This window comes from Oryzias melastigma, linkage group LG17 (assembly GCF_002922805.2).
Source record: "Oryzias melastigma strain HK-1 linkage group LG17, ASM292280v2, whole genome shotgun sequence".
Classification (NCBI taxonomy): domain Eukaryota; kingdom Metazoa; phylum Chordata; class Actinopteri; order Beloniformes; family Adrianichthyidae; genus Oryzias; species Oryzias melastigma.
The window spans coordinates 18714503-18731929 of record NC_050528.1 but is presented as its reverse complement, the minus strand read 5'-3'; the positions used below and the strand labels follow the sequence as shown (position 1 = coordinate 18731929).

Here is a 17427-nt window from a genome sequence, read left to right as displayed (position 1 = left end):
GAAAGGTTTGTAAAATTGAGGACACTTACAACAGAGCTTTATTCTCTGGTAATTTCTAATGATGCATTGGGCATTTTTTTTTTACTTGGCGAAACCATTTTCAAACAATTAATTGAAAACAAGCTCCTCAAGTCCTTTAATTTTACAGACCTGCAGAATTGAAAGTGTCATGAGGAAGAGGGTGGTGGAGAGCTGAGATGAAGGTGGTGATGTGAGCTCCACTTTAAGCTGAGATAAATAGTACTGTAGATTTAAAAAAAACGAAATGACAACAGAAAATAACAACAGCTGAGTAAATAAGGCATCTAAAAGGCCAGCGGTCAAACATTGTCCGCTAGAGGGAAATCATAGAGTTAGCAAGAGTAGAATGAACACTTTTGCACTCTCACAAGTTTGCATTTGCTTGTTTTTAGAGGTGAAATTGTGGTGAAAGTGTTTGGGAATTTCTTCTTAGCTTTTTAGTGGGTGAGTTTTGTATAAAACGCTGGGGTAGAAAAACACAAGTACAAATGTTACTTTTTCTTGCCCACCATTTGGCAGTTAAACCCTCAATACTAACTGCTACGCTGGTCAAAACGCCCACGGATGATGGAGCAGAATCATAAAGGTGAGATTGTCAGGTTTACATCTCCAGTCTGGCATTTTCTTCCTAAAGGACATAAACATGCTTTCAACTTGGTGAAATTTCCTGAGGTTTGAATCAAGTATCCGTGATATGCTTTGGTCAAAATTACCACAGAGACAAAACAAAGCACAACAGTTCCCCTATTTGCATTTTTTTTTTCTGCTTTTCGAAGACGGAGAGAGCTTCTCAGCTCCATTCCAACCCTCCCCCTCCAAACTGTCACGGGGCGTTCCTTATTTGAGTCTGTTGGCTTTTGGAAACTATGCAAAGAGCAGTCGGATGCCAATAAACTTTCAAGCTTGTTTTTGCCATGTGAGGGTGCTTACATTGTCAAGCCTGAGAACTCATGTACACATGATTAAATTTACAGAACCACACCCAAACTATCTCTATAAAATAAATACCCGCCTATTTTAATCCTTTAAATATTTATGTTAGCTCTGTCCAGACAGTTGGTTCTGATCCATCTTTGAAACGGTCCTTTAGTAGGGGAGTCAGCTTTGTAGGACTACTTTTACAGACTCACTCGTGTTTAAACTAGGACAACTTTTTAAGGAGAAGGACTCAGCTGCAGGTAAGATGGCAGATTTAATGGTGGAAAGACCCAACAGACTCGATGGGTTTCCAACGGAAGTTTTATTTTTTTTTAACACTTAAGTTTATTTTCTCACAGGGTGAACTTCTCAACTGTTTTTTAGTATGCTTTTCTTATTGTGTTTTTCTAAAAATAATAAAAGAGAGTTTTTTGGGAAAAGTTTGATCCAGCTGGATTTCCAGTGTTCTGCTTGGCTGGAATCTGGTGGAGGCGTGTTGGATCTACTCCGAACACCATAACGGTGGCAGGCAAGACTTTTGTGGTGAACCGCAGAGTTTACGCAATTTTTAGACAATGGCGGTGCTCGTTATTCATGTCGGTCCCCATTCAAAATTGAAACAATTATCGGTTTCCTCGTTGTTGGATTTCTATTAGACAGCTCTGTTCTGCTCCGACCACCACAGAACTCTGTTCTGCGTTGTAGCTGTCAGAGATCGATGCTCGTCTTGTGTATATTTATTACAATAAAAGATCACTTTTGTCCAAAAACTGACAGGGCCTCTGGTGCCGTGCAAGATGGCGCCAGAAACAATCTCTAGCAAAAATTTCGGAACTTTAGCCGATGGCGTAGGTGGAAATTTTCAAAACTTTGGAAAACTTTTTCAAAAATGATATTTTAAAAACGTCTCAGAACTATCATTTTTTAAGCTTTTAAATGTGAATAAACTCTGTAACAGTTCAGTGTACAAGATGAGCTTCAAATGGGACAGAGAACATCAATCGTTTTTTTTCTTTCAAGTCAATATTAACAAGTGTTTAAATTTGCATAACTACACCCATTTACGTCCGGAGAAAAAGCTGTTGAAATGCCGCTGTTTTTCTCTGTGAATTAGCTGATTATGTAAACAGGTACGGTATATCAAAGGGAAAAAAAGATTGAAAGCTTAAAATGGGGGTTCCAGTTGGGGACTTCCAGCCAATGGTTTTGGGCGCAATTTTTTATTTATTTATTTTTTTTTTGTGGCCGGCTCGGGCAGGGGGAGGGACTTCCAGCTTTTAATGTTCAAGCACCATATTATTTCTCTGTGGCCAGATTCTCTTGCAAAAACTAAAAATAATTGACATCTCTTTATTTCTATAAAATTGTCTGTGGGTCTCAAAGAGTTAAGAAAATAATATTAATAAAATAAAACACAACAATAAAAGCATAAACAACAAAAAGTAACATAAAAGTAGAATTTCCGTTTTTGAGATCACCAACTCCCGCCCTTTAGATAAAATGCAACTTCTGTTGGACATCCATTGGCCCCATCAGGTCTATCTGCCATTACATCCGCCATATTACCTGCAGCTAGGTACTCTTGATTATAAGTGCAAAATGTAAGTTTATTAAGAAATGAAGACTGGGATAAAATAGTTTTTATCTAAGGTATAGCAACTCAAGCATGACTTGAAGATGGGATCATTTACTTTTTAAATTCCACCTTCACCTTTTTATCTTTAGAACAAGCGTTTAAACCCCGGCTAAAAAGTGCAAGTCCCGACTGTTCAGGGTGGATATGGAAATATAGTAAGTGCATAAACAAAGAGAGTCCATTCTACTCATCCTAACGCTATCATAGACACTGCAGTCACTGTCCCCGTCTATCAAGGCTGAAGCTTTGCATCATGCTACATTCCTTTATTCAGACCAGCAAACCTATGCTTTCCTCCTACAACTCCTGCCCCCCTGAACGAGAAACTCGGAAATCTCTTTTTCACAATAAAAGTACATCATTGTTATCATTACAAACATTCTACCATTGGAAATCAACACTGTACATATTTTACACTATGATACAATGGTATACACTGTACTTTATGCCACTGGTCCTACTGTTCACCACATGAATCAAGAGCTTTACAATACACCAAACGGGTCATTATTATTATTATTATTATTACTGTCTGTAAAGAAAGGATCCTTTTACATAAAGCTGTGAAAAGCAGCTGTCTCCTTCTGATGTGGAAACTCAGTTTTGAGATTTCTTGTTTGGGTACTTGGTTTATAAATTGGTTAGCACAGCAAAAAAAAAAGAAAGAAAAAAGTGAGACAACACGAATCTTTCTTTAACCCTTTAACACCTGAGGTGTTGCTGGTGACGCTTTAACTCAAAATCTTTTACATAATGTAACTTTAGAGCTGTTTACACGATCAACGAAATACCAATAGATTTTTAAGTAAAAAAGTGGCGTGAGCCGCTATTTTCCTTCAGAATTTATTGGAACTATGTTGATCATGTTAACAATTNNAAAAAAAAAAAAAAAAAAAAATCAAAGAACATAAACAATAGGGTTGGGCACCGAAATTTGGTTCCAAGTAGGAACCGTTATGATTCATGCGGTTCTACTAAACTGAAAGAAGCTGCAGCAAACTCTTTCAATGAAGGTCTATTTGTATTAGGACATGTCAATTTTTACTCTGTTCAGTGCATTGAAGTTCCAGCCAATCCTGCTGCCTTCCTGGGATAGCAGGCGGGCTCGTACAAGATCGGTGTCGGACTGCATTTAACAGCAGGTCACAAAAGTTTAACAGGTCCCTCCGTTGCATCAGCCAATCAGGAAGTCAGCTTTGGACATTTTTAGTGACCCGATCAGCGGGTAAAATACTAACCCAATACGAGTGTTTTTGTCCTGTCGCAGCACGGAGGTGGCTGCAGCCAGACTTCAGCGGAGCTCGATCAACACGCCGGCAGACAGACAGCCGTTGCGAGGATCTGGAGCAGCCTGCTGGGGTTTCCTGAACTGTGATATTTTTCTTATTTTATAAGACAGTAATTAAAAAAAAGGTCCTCTATTTCTTCCCCCCTCTCGGGTTAATGGGGGGCAGCCTTCAAACTCAGTCACAGAGACACAGAAACACAGTGGATATGGCTGTTATCCAGACACACCCACGAGTGAGATCAAAGCCCTTTGTTCTTTTTTTTTTTTTTTAGATTTTTGTAGAACTCAATAAATAAACCTGATCAATGTAATCTGTGCCTTCCATTCATTGGAAGTGTGAGAGACACCCAAACGGGAGCAGCAAATTTGCCACGCAGCGAAAGAAGGCCGGGTTCACCAGTTTGCAGCTGGGAGGTTGGGGAGCTCTGACTTAATGGAACCAGCCTGCATATCAAAAAACGACGAAACACAAAATGTCAATTTTTAAAACAGAAGTCTTAATCATGCATCAATATGTGACAACTTGGGAATGAAAATATGTTAAGTTGGGAAGATGTAAGCCTTACTTGTATTACTGTATTGGCACTGAATAGGAATCGAAACAAAAGAACCGTTTTGGCACCGGAACCGAATAAAACCCGATCGGTGCCCAACCCAATAAACACCGGAGCTTTGATGTTATAGGGTTAAGTAAGATTTACCTTCTAGAAGAGTAGAAGCACATCTTAAAAAACAAACAAAAACCACTTTGTCTTGATAGAGGGGTCCATTACTGGGCTCCATTTGATCAAGCAGAGTTTTTGGGGAAACACAGATCACTCTAATCATTGTTAGTGGTGACCATTCAACGACAGGGACTGATGAAAGGAAAGCTCACAGCTGGAATAGTGGTTCATTATCCAGATGAAGAAGGTTGCTGTACATGGCTCAACCCTGCAAACCATTCTGCACTTTCATGTGCTTTCACAACCTCCCTAAAACAAGCATCCTGAAAACTCTGTACTGTAAAACACGGAATGGAAGAAAAACATTTTATCCTTTTTTTTTGTTGCATGTTTGCAGTCACATTGCATGTGCAGGCAGACTACTTATCATACTCTTATGTCTAGTTGCTATGGAAGCGTGTTTGAAAGCAATCTCTAGGAAGCCCTTGTCCTGGCTAAATACCCTATTTGAAACAAATCGTACCGCCATCTCACCTAGCAAAATCTACATCCCTCAGGTCCAGTTTCACTTTTCCCGTCCCTCCCCCGGCACATTCATGTCATCAGCTGTTTTGGCTCGTTTCTGTGATCAGAAAGCCATAGAAGAGGCTGTTAATACATATTTCCCGTGTTTAGCTGAGCAGTATAACCGTCACCACCGATACAAACGTTAGGTCCATGTCTACGGCTGTGGGACACGCGGCCCCTATAAACATATTTCTGCACATATACATATCATCTGACCCTTTTTAAATCCTTCATTGTGATATCTCAGAGACAAATGAAAAGGCGATAAAAGCCAACTGTACACGTCACGAACAATGATGATCACTAGAATGTTTTTTTGTCTTTTTAGGTTTTTTTGATTTTTCTTTTTTTTTTTTTCAAGCTGATACGTTCGGAAATGGTCTTGGATGCTGGAGGCGTGACGTTGGAAACGTGTCTCTCTGTTGTTCCGATATGGTGATGGTGCTGCTGGGACTCTGAGTGCTGAAGCCAGAAGTGTCCGCAGAGGACAGGGAGCACAAGGTAGTGAAGGAGGCAAGCGTCCATGTTGTCTCCATCTAAGTGTGTCTTAAAATCAATGGAGGCTAAAGCGCAGAGTATCCATTACTAATCCATTTCAGTGGGGAGACCCTTCACAGGAGCATCCAGTCTCACTGTGTTCATGGGAAAACTCTTATACTTGGATGTGCGTCCCCTGGGTCTGCAGGCTCTGCACGCTGGACAGAATCTTCTTCTGATGGCCGGCCAGAGTCACTCCCATCTTAACCAGCTCACTACACAGAAAGCAGACGATAAATCAGATCGTTTCTCATTAAGCAGAGGACAGCACAGAAAGGTCTTGTGAAAATAGGTATCTGTACTTTCAAAAGACAGTGAAATGGAATCCTGTAAGTGTTCTGCAGACAGGATTGACATTTTGAGTGTTTCATTTTGAGAGATCGCACGTCTGTACCTGACACTAATGTAGAGAATGGAGTCCAAGCTGACGTATCCCGAACTGGAGAAATTCTCCTTGTACTGGCCCATCTTGATGGCGTCCAGCCACTCATCCACTGTGCTCACGCTGAACTCTGGGCTGGACGGGTCTTCACTGCTGGGACGCAAGCACACAACTTACTCAAGGATGGATAGTAAACCGTGTGAAAACAACACAAAGGCATTTTCAGATGAATTTTTGTCTCAGTTTTACCAAAAAAAATGTATTAGTGAGTAAGATTCTCACTTTTCTATCATATGCAGAGCTTTTAACTTGCTTCCTTGTTTTGACATTTTTATGATATTAATGCTTAAAGACCCACTCCGACAAAAAATAGGTATTTTTTGTGTTTTTAACATGTTCTTGCGGCCTTTTTGTGATGATTTAGGATAAATAGAAGAGAAAATTAATAGGGCCAGGAATAAATTAGAAAAAAAAACTAACAAATTAATCACAAACCTGGAAAAAATTAGTTGCGATTATTTTATTTTATTTAGTTACAGTATTTGCCAGTCACTTATTATCTGTAATTAGTCACAATATGAATTTACTTGGAAAATTGTACATTTAGAAAGTTTTTTTTTTTTTTTTTAGTTCTTTGGAACCAAGAACCTAAAACTCAGTTTTTGTCTACTTTTGAATGTACCTCTGTATTTTCAATTTGGAAGACTACCTGCTTGCTCATTGGTCCAAAAACTCCAAATAAATGCCACATTATCTCTTTAATTTAATAAAATCTCAACCACAGATTATAAAAAAAAGTTTGAGTTTATTTTAGACTGAGTTTTATTACACCAATCTCACTGCTGCACTGCAGGATCTCTGAGGACATTATTAAACATTAACACGTTAATTATGATCAATTAATCAAGCTTAAATTAGCATTTCTGAATATTTTTTTTAATTTATGAAGTGAATCGGGATCAGACAAAAAAACTGTTTGATGTATAAACTACAATCGCCTGCTCCGCTCCATTCTGATACATTCACTTGCAGACAAATACGTCTTTGTTTTCCTGTCATCTGGTTCAAACCTGTAGGGTTGGATAAATCCAATATTATTCATCATTTTTCTTGCACTGGTAATGTTAGGGCAGAAGTGTGAGGGTCTGTAAGTTATTGGGAGAGTGAGCAAGCAGGTAGGTGACAGGAAGTGGGGGTGGGGTTGCACTGCACATGAATTTCTAATGAACTACTGGCGCTCTGCAGAAACTACGACGCAGATTTTTTGGATTTTGGCTAAAAACGGCATAATCATAATTAAAAGACCACTGGCAACACTTATACAAAAAATCAAAGGATGACCAGAACGGATCGTCAATGTGGAAAATAATATTTTTTCCAAGACACCGATTGTACTTGTATGTCTATGAAATTCTTTCTACAAGTCTTTACAGAGGAATCCTTTGTGTAGAACTCTGTTTTCCTGTCATGTGCCTCGTTTATGTCCTGTCTGGGGAATGTTTCTGAGCTTTTGCTTGTCTGCTCAGTTATGCTGGGAATTGTTTTCTTTCTGTTTAGAACGTCTGTTTTGAAAAAGGGATCCCAACATCGGCTGTACGTCAGCTCCCTGCCTGAGGTGTAAAAAAAAAATGTAAATGTAAAAATAAAAGACATTCAGTAGAAGCGTACAGAACGACTTGGGATTTTAGAGGTTTAGTGAAGGCAGGAATCACAAGATATGTCAAACCCCAACCCTATGTATTTTTATTCTATTGGATTTTAGTTTAGCTCAACTTGTACATCTATAATAAAAGCTCCAACAACATTTCTATTAAACAAATGTGTTTGCTAAGTCTATATGAAAAATTGCCAGTTTTAGTTCTCAAACTCACCATACTAGGCTTTTGGCCAGCTCTCTGAGGCTGGCTGGGTTTCTGATGAGTTTGTCCAGAATTGTGACAATCTGTCCAAACTTTGGTCTGTCGCTGCGGCTCTTCTCCCAGCAGTCCAACATGAGTTGGTGCAGCACCACAGGACAATCCATGGGAGCAGGAAGACGGTAACCCTCATCTATTGCTTTGATCACCTACACAGGGAAGAATCGATGCGCGTTACATGCTAGATTTAGCATAAAACACTGAATTTAAGGTGTGGCGAGGTTGTCTCACATCCTGATTGGACATCTCCCAGTACGGTCGTTCTCCGTATGAAACCACCTCCCACATGACGATGCCGTAGCTCCATACGTCACTCGCTGAGGTGAACTTCCTGTAGGCTATGGCCTCTGGAGCCGTCCATCTGATGGGGATCTTGCCTCCCTAAAACAGTTCACACATAAAGTAGGTCACCCTGAACTTGTTTGGCGAAGTGTGAATGTCAACAGGCTGCCCAATCACATTTGTGCAGAACAAAGAGAGGAAAGATTGTACGACTAAGCAAAACCGCACGCTGTTCCCATAATGCTCTGAACAAGCAGAGTATTCTCAGAGCCATGATGTATCTCCTCTCCTTCTTATTCCTTTGTCTTTGTTGTTGATGCACAGATCAAAAGGATTCTTCCTTGGCTCCTGAATGTACAAACGGGTAATAATACCCCCTCCTCCTTTGTTTCCTCACTCTAACACACCTCTGTCAGCTCGCCTCAGCTTTTTAACATGCAGCAGCTACCTCTGCACCACCTCCTGTAGCATTCTCCATCTCTGCTTGGTGAAAGTCAAATAAAAGACAAAGCTGCCAAGTCACTCCGCACTGTACTTTTGTTTTCACCACTCCCTGTCCACCCCCACCCCCATCGTCTTTTTTTTCCCCCTGAATGCTCTCATTGGATCATTCTTCTTCTCTTTTTCCCCAGTTCCCTGGATCTAAGTCTCCGTTCTCCCCCTCCTCTGTCTCCGCCTCCCCCACCTCCCCAAAGCGCCTCCAGCTCCATCAAGGTCTACTGACATCAGTGGGAGTTTGTGAGACTGCAATAGAGCAGTCAGCTACTCGCACACTCCACCTGGGGGCAATGCTAATACCGTATTAGGAATGACAATCTCAACACTTCCTATGAATATGAATAACGCCATCTCCTTGTGGACATTTTAGATGAGTTACTCCACAGTGGCTTGACTCACTGATGTTTGTGTTTCGCCTTCATCCCTGAGCTATGTGAGAGGATGCTGCTGTCACTAATGACTGATTTAACTGCATCAAAGCAAAAAGTATTAAAGGAACAGTCTGTCTGTGCAGCTTTCCCTTCATTCAGCAGTTCTGCCAGATGAAACTCTTTTGCAAAAGTTAATACTGTTATTTTGATACTTGGTTACGTTTTTCCTACCCTTGTAGTGTAAGCCGCCTCGGGATCGTCCTCCAGAACCCGGCTCAATCCGAAGTCCGACACTTTGCACACCAGGTTGCTGTTCACCAGGATGTTTCGAGCAGCCAGGTCTCTGTGAACGTAGCTCATGTCTGACAGGTACTTCATACCTGAGGCGATGCCGCGCAGCATGCCCACCAGCTGGATGACTGTGAACTGACCGTCATGTTTCTGGAAAATAAACCAAAAAGGAATAAACGTACATTAAATGTTGACACCACACTGTAACTGAAGGTCTGAGCCAGGACTCACGGTTTAATAGCATCATTCTACACTTTTGGAGAGTCCCCGAGCAGCACTCTGAATCTCTTCAGCTCTGCTAACCCCATCCTTTGACCTCCCCGAGGAGGTGTTAAGTAAAAGATACATTTCTCCTTCTAAGGATCAATGGGGGATCACAAACAAAGGAAACCTGCCTGGAGAGGATTGAATCTGACAGATCAGACAAAACTTTCCTCTTTAGCACTGACCGCGTGCCCACGCGGAGCTCAGTTTTGCGCTGTCTTTGGCAGAGAGTGCAGCCTGCTGATCGATGACTGTCCAGCTCACCTTCTCCTGCCAATTATTTCAGCGCCGGGCCAACAGTCCCCGTTAAAGACCCATTCATGTTATCGGTCACCGTCTCTCCTTTATATCATCTCTTCTTCTCCAGTCTCTCCATCCATCTCCCTAACTCCTCCGTCGTTGGCTTAGAGAGCGAAACTCTGTAATACTTTGATTCAGGGTACATCTATCCATCCATCTAACTTTCTATCTATCTATCTATCTATCCTCCTTCATTTTCTGCATCTGTGGACCGCCCTCCTTTCCTCTCTGTCTTTCTTCTTTCCCTCTGCCTCAGCAGCTGTGGAGTAAGTTAATTAGCCGGTGGTTTTGTGAGATGCTGATTGATTGGACTGTCTAACAAACCTACAGACTTCCTCTATCAATCTGTACGGCACATTGCATTGCCAGGAAGAAGGAGGATGGGTGGGCACGACAGGGAAGGCAGGGAGGGGACGAATGTAGGACACCAAGGCTAGATGGCAGAAGGGGACCATTTTCATAGTTTTGGCAAAAAGTAACATCTTAACATTGTTTTTTTAATAGAAAAAAACAGAATCAATACATAAATTCCACCACGGGTGAAAGTTAACTCTTTAACACTGGAGTTTTAGCTTCTTTAGCGAAAAAAGTGTTTCTCTGCTTTTGAATCTGCTGGATTTACATTGACCGTGTTATCGGTTGAAAAGTTACAGTACATTAAAAGGGCCATACCATGAAAAAACAACTTTTTGAGCTTTTAAGTGTATTATAATGTTCATTCTTCGCTATAAACAACACCAAAGCAGTATTTTGATCTGTTCATGCATTTCTGTGTTATCTACTAAACCTGCGCTCTAAGTTCCTGATTAGCAGATGCGACTTGGCGACCTGTCAAACTTCAGATATTTCAATTTTGCCTGCGCCGCCCAATTCGTGCTGAATTGCTCAAATCGAGCTGCTGCCAGTCTTTCTCACCATGCCAGTCGCTCAATTCGCACCGCGGAACTTCAATTCGCCTCGGAGCGCCCGCATGTAACCATTGACTTAACATTGAATCTGGCCGCCTCTGCTGCGTAATTCGCATTTGGTGGGAATGGACCTTTAGTTCCGCCTAAGGCTAGCACCAACACCAAATTTTTCCATGGAGCTGGCGGTGATCAGCAAAAAAAACTTTTATTTTAGATGCACAATATCTTCCAGTTGTGTCCTGTCTTCAATAAATTCCAACAGGTGTTTGTTATTTTAGACATGAGGCTCCTTTAAGACACCCCCAGCGCCAGTCGAGCACAGTCGTGCAGCACCGAGTGTATTTGTGTTGTGAACCAGTGCAGTGATGGCCGGGTATGTGCATCTTTAAAAAAAAAAATTGGATGTTTATTTTTGTGGGAGAAACAAAGAAAGACTGGCACTGGGAACGCGTTGTAAAATGGGCGGCAGCCACACGCAGTGGCAGGCGGAGCTTCAGGAATCAAGTCGTTTTACTTCTGGGTAGGAAAAAAACTAATGAAAATTACTAATATTTAATAAATAATCTATTTTTTAGTGTTCTAAAGGTAATATATGATCAAATATACGCATATAGTTCACTCTGAAAGGCTTAAGAAAATCATGGTATGTCCCATTTAAAGCTTATCTGGTATTTAAGAGTTGCTGATGAAATCTCAAGGGGTTAAAGGGTTAAAGAGGAACAACAGGCTTTCACTTTGAAGACCTGTTTTGAAGACCTTCTGTGATTGACTGCACTCCGACGTGTTATTCTTTAGGTGTTTTGTGTTTGTCACTTCATTCTACTTCGGTGTTGCAGATGGGATTGGCATCTATTTAGCAGCCAGCCCATAATCACAGCCTTAATGGCTCTGCAGCGCCGCAGTGATTTTACAGGCTGACAAACAACTCTGAATATGAATCAGACGGATGTCGACCGTGAGGCTCAACAGGACTGCAGCACGCCATTCATCTGGCTTTATGCAAAACACAAATCAAGGCCCCTCAGATAAATCAATACCTGAGCCTCTTACACATTAATAGAACAAAGTATCAGATTTACAGCGCGGCGTCCTTTCAGTGTGAGCAAGCACACACACAAACACACACATCCTTTGTGCTTTAATTAACCTTCACAGACCAGTTGTTAGTTTGATGCCTGTGAAGGTTTATGACAGGACACCAAGAAGGCATAATTATTAAAAAAAATACTCAGTAATTAGTATTACATCAAATTTAGCCTTATTTTTTTAACTTATTTCTTCCTCCTCATCAAAAAAATCTATTTAAGTAATGACATATTAACCCTTTAACATATGAGACACTTAAACACTAAATCTTTAACATAGTGTAACTTTTCAACCGTTAATGCAATCAACGTAATTCCAGTAGATTGTAATAAACACTCATTTATTTTAAAAATTCCCACAGGTATTTTTTACAGTGTTTTATTTTGAAAAAATCCATCAAAACTAAAAAAGAATCTGTCTTAGTTCACATTGCGCATTTGTAAGCAGTCTGCAGCAGTTCTGTGTCCAGAGGAAATGAAACTTCAGCACTTCAACCCACAGCACCTCAACTGTTCCTGCCTCTCTCTCTGTCTGTATTTGATAAGTGGGATTATTGATACTGAATCAGATTCATTTACTTGGGGATTATAGGGATTTTCTTGCTCCCCTTACCCAAAGGAAACCCTTGAAGATTGTTTTTTCTTGATTAAATTCACTGGCTTTAAATTTTTCTTTATCAAATTTTAAAAAGCTATGGCCTCCGCAGCAAAATGTTTCTCTTCTGGCCTTGGAAGACACACAAGAGCTGTTGTTCCACGACTCACCTTGAGAAAAGTGTCCAGAGATCCATTTTCCATGAACTCTGTTATAATCATCACCGGCTTACCTACACGGGCAGAAAATAAGGCAGTTAGTAACAAGAAATAAATATGTTGAAAGGAGGGCAGAGACGACGGCGAGTCCTCAGCTGTGACCGGACGATCTCTCCATCTCCCCGCTTCTCTCTGGGGGATAACGTGGCATGTCGTCATCAGTCACACTGACAGCTTCTAATCAGCCCTCTCCATAAACGCCAGGAGATAATTAGAATAGACCAGTCCACTAGAATATGTGTGTTTGAGTGTGCATGTTCTAGGAGGGGTGGGGGGGGCTCCTGAGATCTCATGAATACTAATCAGCCTCAAGGGAGGAGGTTTGTGTTTGTGTGGCGGAGCACCTGCGTGAGTGTGCGCCTGTGACTGACATGCCCCATGCACTATGATCCCCCGCATGGCGTCTGTTGGGGCTTACAAATGATTAACAAAGTGCCGGCAATCACACACACAGACATGCTAAAAAAACACACCAGCCTGTTTCACTGGTCTCTCCCCACCCCCCCACCCCCACCCCACAGTCAGGCTTTGCCAATCACAAACACACTGTGTGCACTTAGAAGTGTGTGTGTTGGTGTGTGCACAGCTTGTAAACACAGACTGTGTGTCAGTTATGATGAATAGTTCACGTTTCCTAAATCAGACCTCAGTGATGCTGGGAGGAAAACCTGAGGGAGAGATAAGGACGGGAAAACAGAGGGAGGGAAAACAAGCAGGGAGGGGGTTGGATCTACTTAAAAAAAATCAAAAAGAAAAATATTTAGATAATTTTTTTAAATCATTAAAAAGCGTATTATGTATAGAACTGTCTGTTTTTTGTACAAAAACATAAGAAAATATGATTTTAATGACATTTTTTTAGAACTTCAAAAAATTAAAATGTTATTCCACGTTCACACCGGGCTCAGAAATGCACATTAAAGCAACTACTTCCTATGAAGATACGCTCATACCATCTCGTATTACAGTGGCCTCTTTCAATGAAAGTCAATGTCAGGGCTGGCCTGCCTGGTTTCCAGCCCTCCCTGGACTGTTGGATCTTGATGGTCAAGAAGAGCTGGAAACCAGGCAGGATTGTGGCTCTTGAGGACCAGGATTGTCCAGCCCTGATCTATGTATATAGACGTCGAGCCAGTTTTGGACTTCTGCATCAAGAACTCACGTTCACATGTCACCACAGAAGTTTTTAGGTCCTGTTGTGGGTTCTACGCTCATTGATTGCGCGCTTGAAGTTCAACTAGTTGCTCGGTCGGAAGTATATGACACCAAGTCCTTCGTATACCGCCGGACCCGGCCCTCTGGGTAATTATATTCGGCCTTCCAGATTATTTTATTTTATTGTAATTAATGGGCCGATGTTATCTTGTGCTTATTTCTAACTTGTATAATTTTAACAAAATATATTTTTATGTAGAGTAAAATATTAAAAGGTATTTAAGGTTTAAGTTAATTTATTCAGGAATATTAATATTGTTTTTATTTATAGTTATGTTAAAAAGTTACGTTTGTAAAGTTTTAAAATTGTTTTAGTGTGTTCAATACATGTTTATTTTGTGGCCCCCAAAGTGATTGAGTTTGACACCCTTGGTGTATCGGAATAGAGCTGTGGAAAGATAAAAGCCTAGAGCAAAATTTCATACCAAACCTCAACCCACTGTAGGTGACAAGCAAGTGGCTGTAGACAATAAAAAAACAGAAGAAGAAGAAGCCCCCCTCCCTGCTGCTACCTTTGTGTCCTACACATTCTCTCTCCTAAATGATCGTATCTGGACGTATTGTTCGAGGCCCCCCCGTGTCACTTTTTGATGTTTTGGGTGTCCCCAACTTTTTGTTTTTTGACATGCTGGCTACTCACATTAAATCACAGGGAGTAGCCAGGAACCCTAACAGGTCAGCGTCCGGTACCACGTCCCAAGGGTTGGGGACCCCTGGTTAGTGTATGCATTTTTTATCCTGTCTGTGACCCGGTACTGGTCTGCAGCCCAGAGGTTGGAGACCCGTGATTTAATGGGAACAGCCAACACATCAAAAAACAAGTTGAGGACACCCAAAATGTCAAAAAGTGACACGAAGGAGGCCCGAAAACCACAGACTGGATGCGATCGCGTGTAGCACGGTCTTGAAAGTGCAACACATGCCCAGTGTGAACACACCTTGGACTTCCACATTCAAATGTTTTGTTCACGTCATTGAATCAGTCTCTACGTACAAAACACACATCAAAAGTTAAACCAGGTAAATTATGACCTATCAGGGACTCAAATTTGGTAGTGACGTATGAGTACCGTCCTTTTCCAACCACGAATTACAAAATTCATCATGAAAGAAATTCTAAAAATTTTGGTTCATGTCTGGCCAGAATTAAATGATACCAAGTCTTATCAAAATGCAGCTGTGGGAAAAAAATCCTAAAGCAAGATTTGTACGACATTTTGCTCCAAGCCTCTTCCAACTATGACTATACGCTCTAGTTTCGTGCTAAAAGTTTGTTAAAAAAAACGCCTGTTTTAGCGCTTTCTTGAATCGCATGCCTGGTGTGTACATAAAAGTTCAGGAAGGAGTTTGTGCTGGCAGGAAGTAAATGAAGCAATGACAGGAAAATATAGAAATACAAGAAAGTGTTGGAGGAGAAGAAATGTAAGAAGGAGACAAGAAGACGGAGCAAAGCGAATGAGGACTGGTGGGAGGAGGGGGTCAGGCGAGTGTCAGGAAAAGGCAGGAACAACACCACCGAGGCCTACAGTAAGATTGTAGGTAAAGACAGCAATACATCACCTTAAATGAATTCACTATCTCACTGCAGCAAACACACACACACACACCCCCACACACAAACAGAGTCGCCTGCTCTCTGGTTGTGGTGTCTTCTTTGACAGTAACATTAGTCTCAGGGATAAAAGTGAAAGGGAATTGGATTTTCTTCTGCTAGGGGTGAGGACTGCTGGTCACATTTATCTCCACACTGGGCCAGTGTTGTGTGTCGCCCTGTGTGTAGGGGGGGTGGGTCTGTGTGTGTGTGCGTGTGCGTGCGCGCAGGAGAAAGCTACTTTCAGGCCATTGCAAACAGGGAGAGATCTCACAGGGATGACTGCAGCTCAGATCAGAGATGGAGGACGTTTGCTGAAACTTAAAGGGATTGACAGACCCTTCACACATGAAGATGTGCATATTTTTAGCCAATTACTTCCAAATGTGTTAAAGAATCATACAAACTTTTCTGAAAACCTATTATTCATTGTTTGAATGTGTGCTTGTGTCTCTGATGGAGAACATCGCCCTCAGGTCTAAGCTGTTAGATGCAGTCGAGTGCAGGACAATGAAACACACTCATCCTCTTGTGGAGGCTCAAAGGTCGCTGTGAATACACATGCACACACACGCGCACACACACACTGCTATCCTCAGCTGTTATCTGGCATGCAGAATTATCCCTGCAAGTCTAAAAGATAACAGAGGTGACTGATAAAAGAGACCGCACGCACCCTCATGTTGTATATTAGCTCGTTTTATCTCTTTTTGTCTGCTGCCAGCGCAAACACACACCCACACACCCTGCCACACACTCAGGATACAATGAATCCTCTCTCGCTCAGAGCAGCTTCATCACATGCTCCTTCCTCACTGGCCGGGCACGCATTGACAGGATGGCGGCTCAAGTCGTGGAGCTACATGGAGCCAAACATTCGGGAAGCGCTCTTCAGTTTGCCCCTGAAAGAACCTAATTAACTAATCACATTGGCATTCATTTAAATTTGCGCCTTCTTCAGGTGCAGAACGGAAGTGGAACGCTACAAAACCGTCTTTGAGTATGAAACTGTACTGCATGAAACTGCATTATGAGAGGATGTTTTAGTGTGTCAAATGAAAGTGATAGACTCCATATACATCTGGACAATCATATTATGAGCAGCTATCTGCCAGTGTGCCAGTGGGCCACATTACCCCTTTATTGAATGAGGCGGCCCAAGGTACAAACGAGAAAATGAAATAACTGCAGTATTGATTAATGTTAAGGGTCTGAACTAAATGATACAAAGCTTTTAACACAAGACGGATCTCTGTTCTGGGAAGGTAGTGGATGCACTGAAACAGACAGAAACTCAATAACCTTATCTTCTCTCCTCTCTTTTTGCTCTCTCATCCCCCTCATTTCCTCACGTTTGTCGCTTCGCCATCTTTCCTCTCGTCCAGCTGCCATTCTTTCCGCCCATATTTATCCACTCTCGTCCCGCCCGTAGCCCTACTTCTCCTCGGCTGCACATCCAACGCGGTCACCCCCCCAACTCCACTCGGGGCCCGCTTTTCAAATCTGCACGCGTATTCAAAACACGACTACTTTCAAAAGCGCTGACAGGAAATATTGAAATGCCTATTGTTGAGCGCACAAAGACGCACGGCTAAAACTAATCATTAGTTTCTTCAAATAGAAGATGGCTGGAAAACGTGGCCTCACCAATTTTAATGGCACCTTTGTAGAGCAGCTCTTTAATGCGCATGTGTATATATATGTGTGGCACCAGATGAGATGGAGTTCTGTAATTGAGGGTTTTCCAAATGAGCCGATTGTTGCTGTGATTGTAAAACTCACAAAAGACTGACGGATAAAATGGGAAACTGGGATGATAAAAGGAAGATAAGGAGGTGTTGGGGGAGAGGGGTGGGGGCACAATGCTGCACTCTTCTGA

The 17427-nt window shown here is 41.7% G+C and overlaps 1 protein-coding gene and 1 long non-coding RNA gene across 3 annotated transcripts in view; one reads left to right on the top strand and one right to left on the bottom strand.

Moving 5' to 3' along the window:
* Positions 1-17427, top strand: part of LOC112147174 — a 98447-nt gene that overhangs the window by 37581 nt on the left and 43439 nt on the right. The gene's annotated exons all lie outside the window — the stretch shown is intronic.
* Positions 1265-17427, bottom strand: part of epha4b (eph receptor A4b) — a 106414-nt gene continuing 90251 nt past the window's right edge. The window contains exons 14-19 of one of the 2 annotated variants that reach the window (XM_024273351.2): positions 12695-12756; positions 9313-9522; positions 8162-8311; positions 7886-8079; positions 6027-6167; positions 1265-5847 (exon numbers count right to left, since the gene is read on the bottom strand). In XM_024273351.2, coding sequence (XP_024129119.1) covers positions 5748-5847; positions 6027-6167; positions 7886-8079; positions 8162-8311; positions 9313-9522; positions 12695-12756 — 857 coding nt within the window. In that variant the 3' untranslated portion in view covers positions 1265-5747. The remainder of the gene's footprint in view (positions 5848-6026; positions 6168-7885; positions 8080-8161; positions 8312-9312; positions 9523-12694; positions 12757-17427) is intronic. The other variant, XM_024273352.2, reaches the window with a different exon arrangement.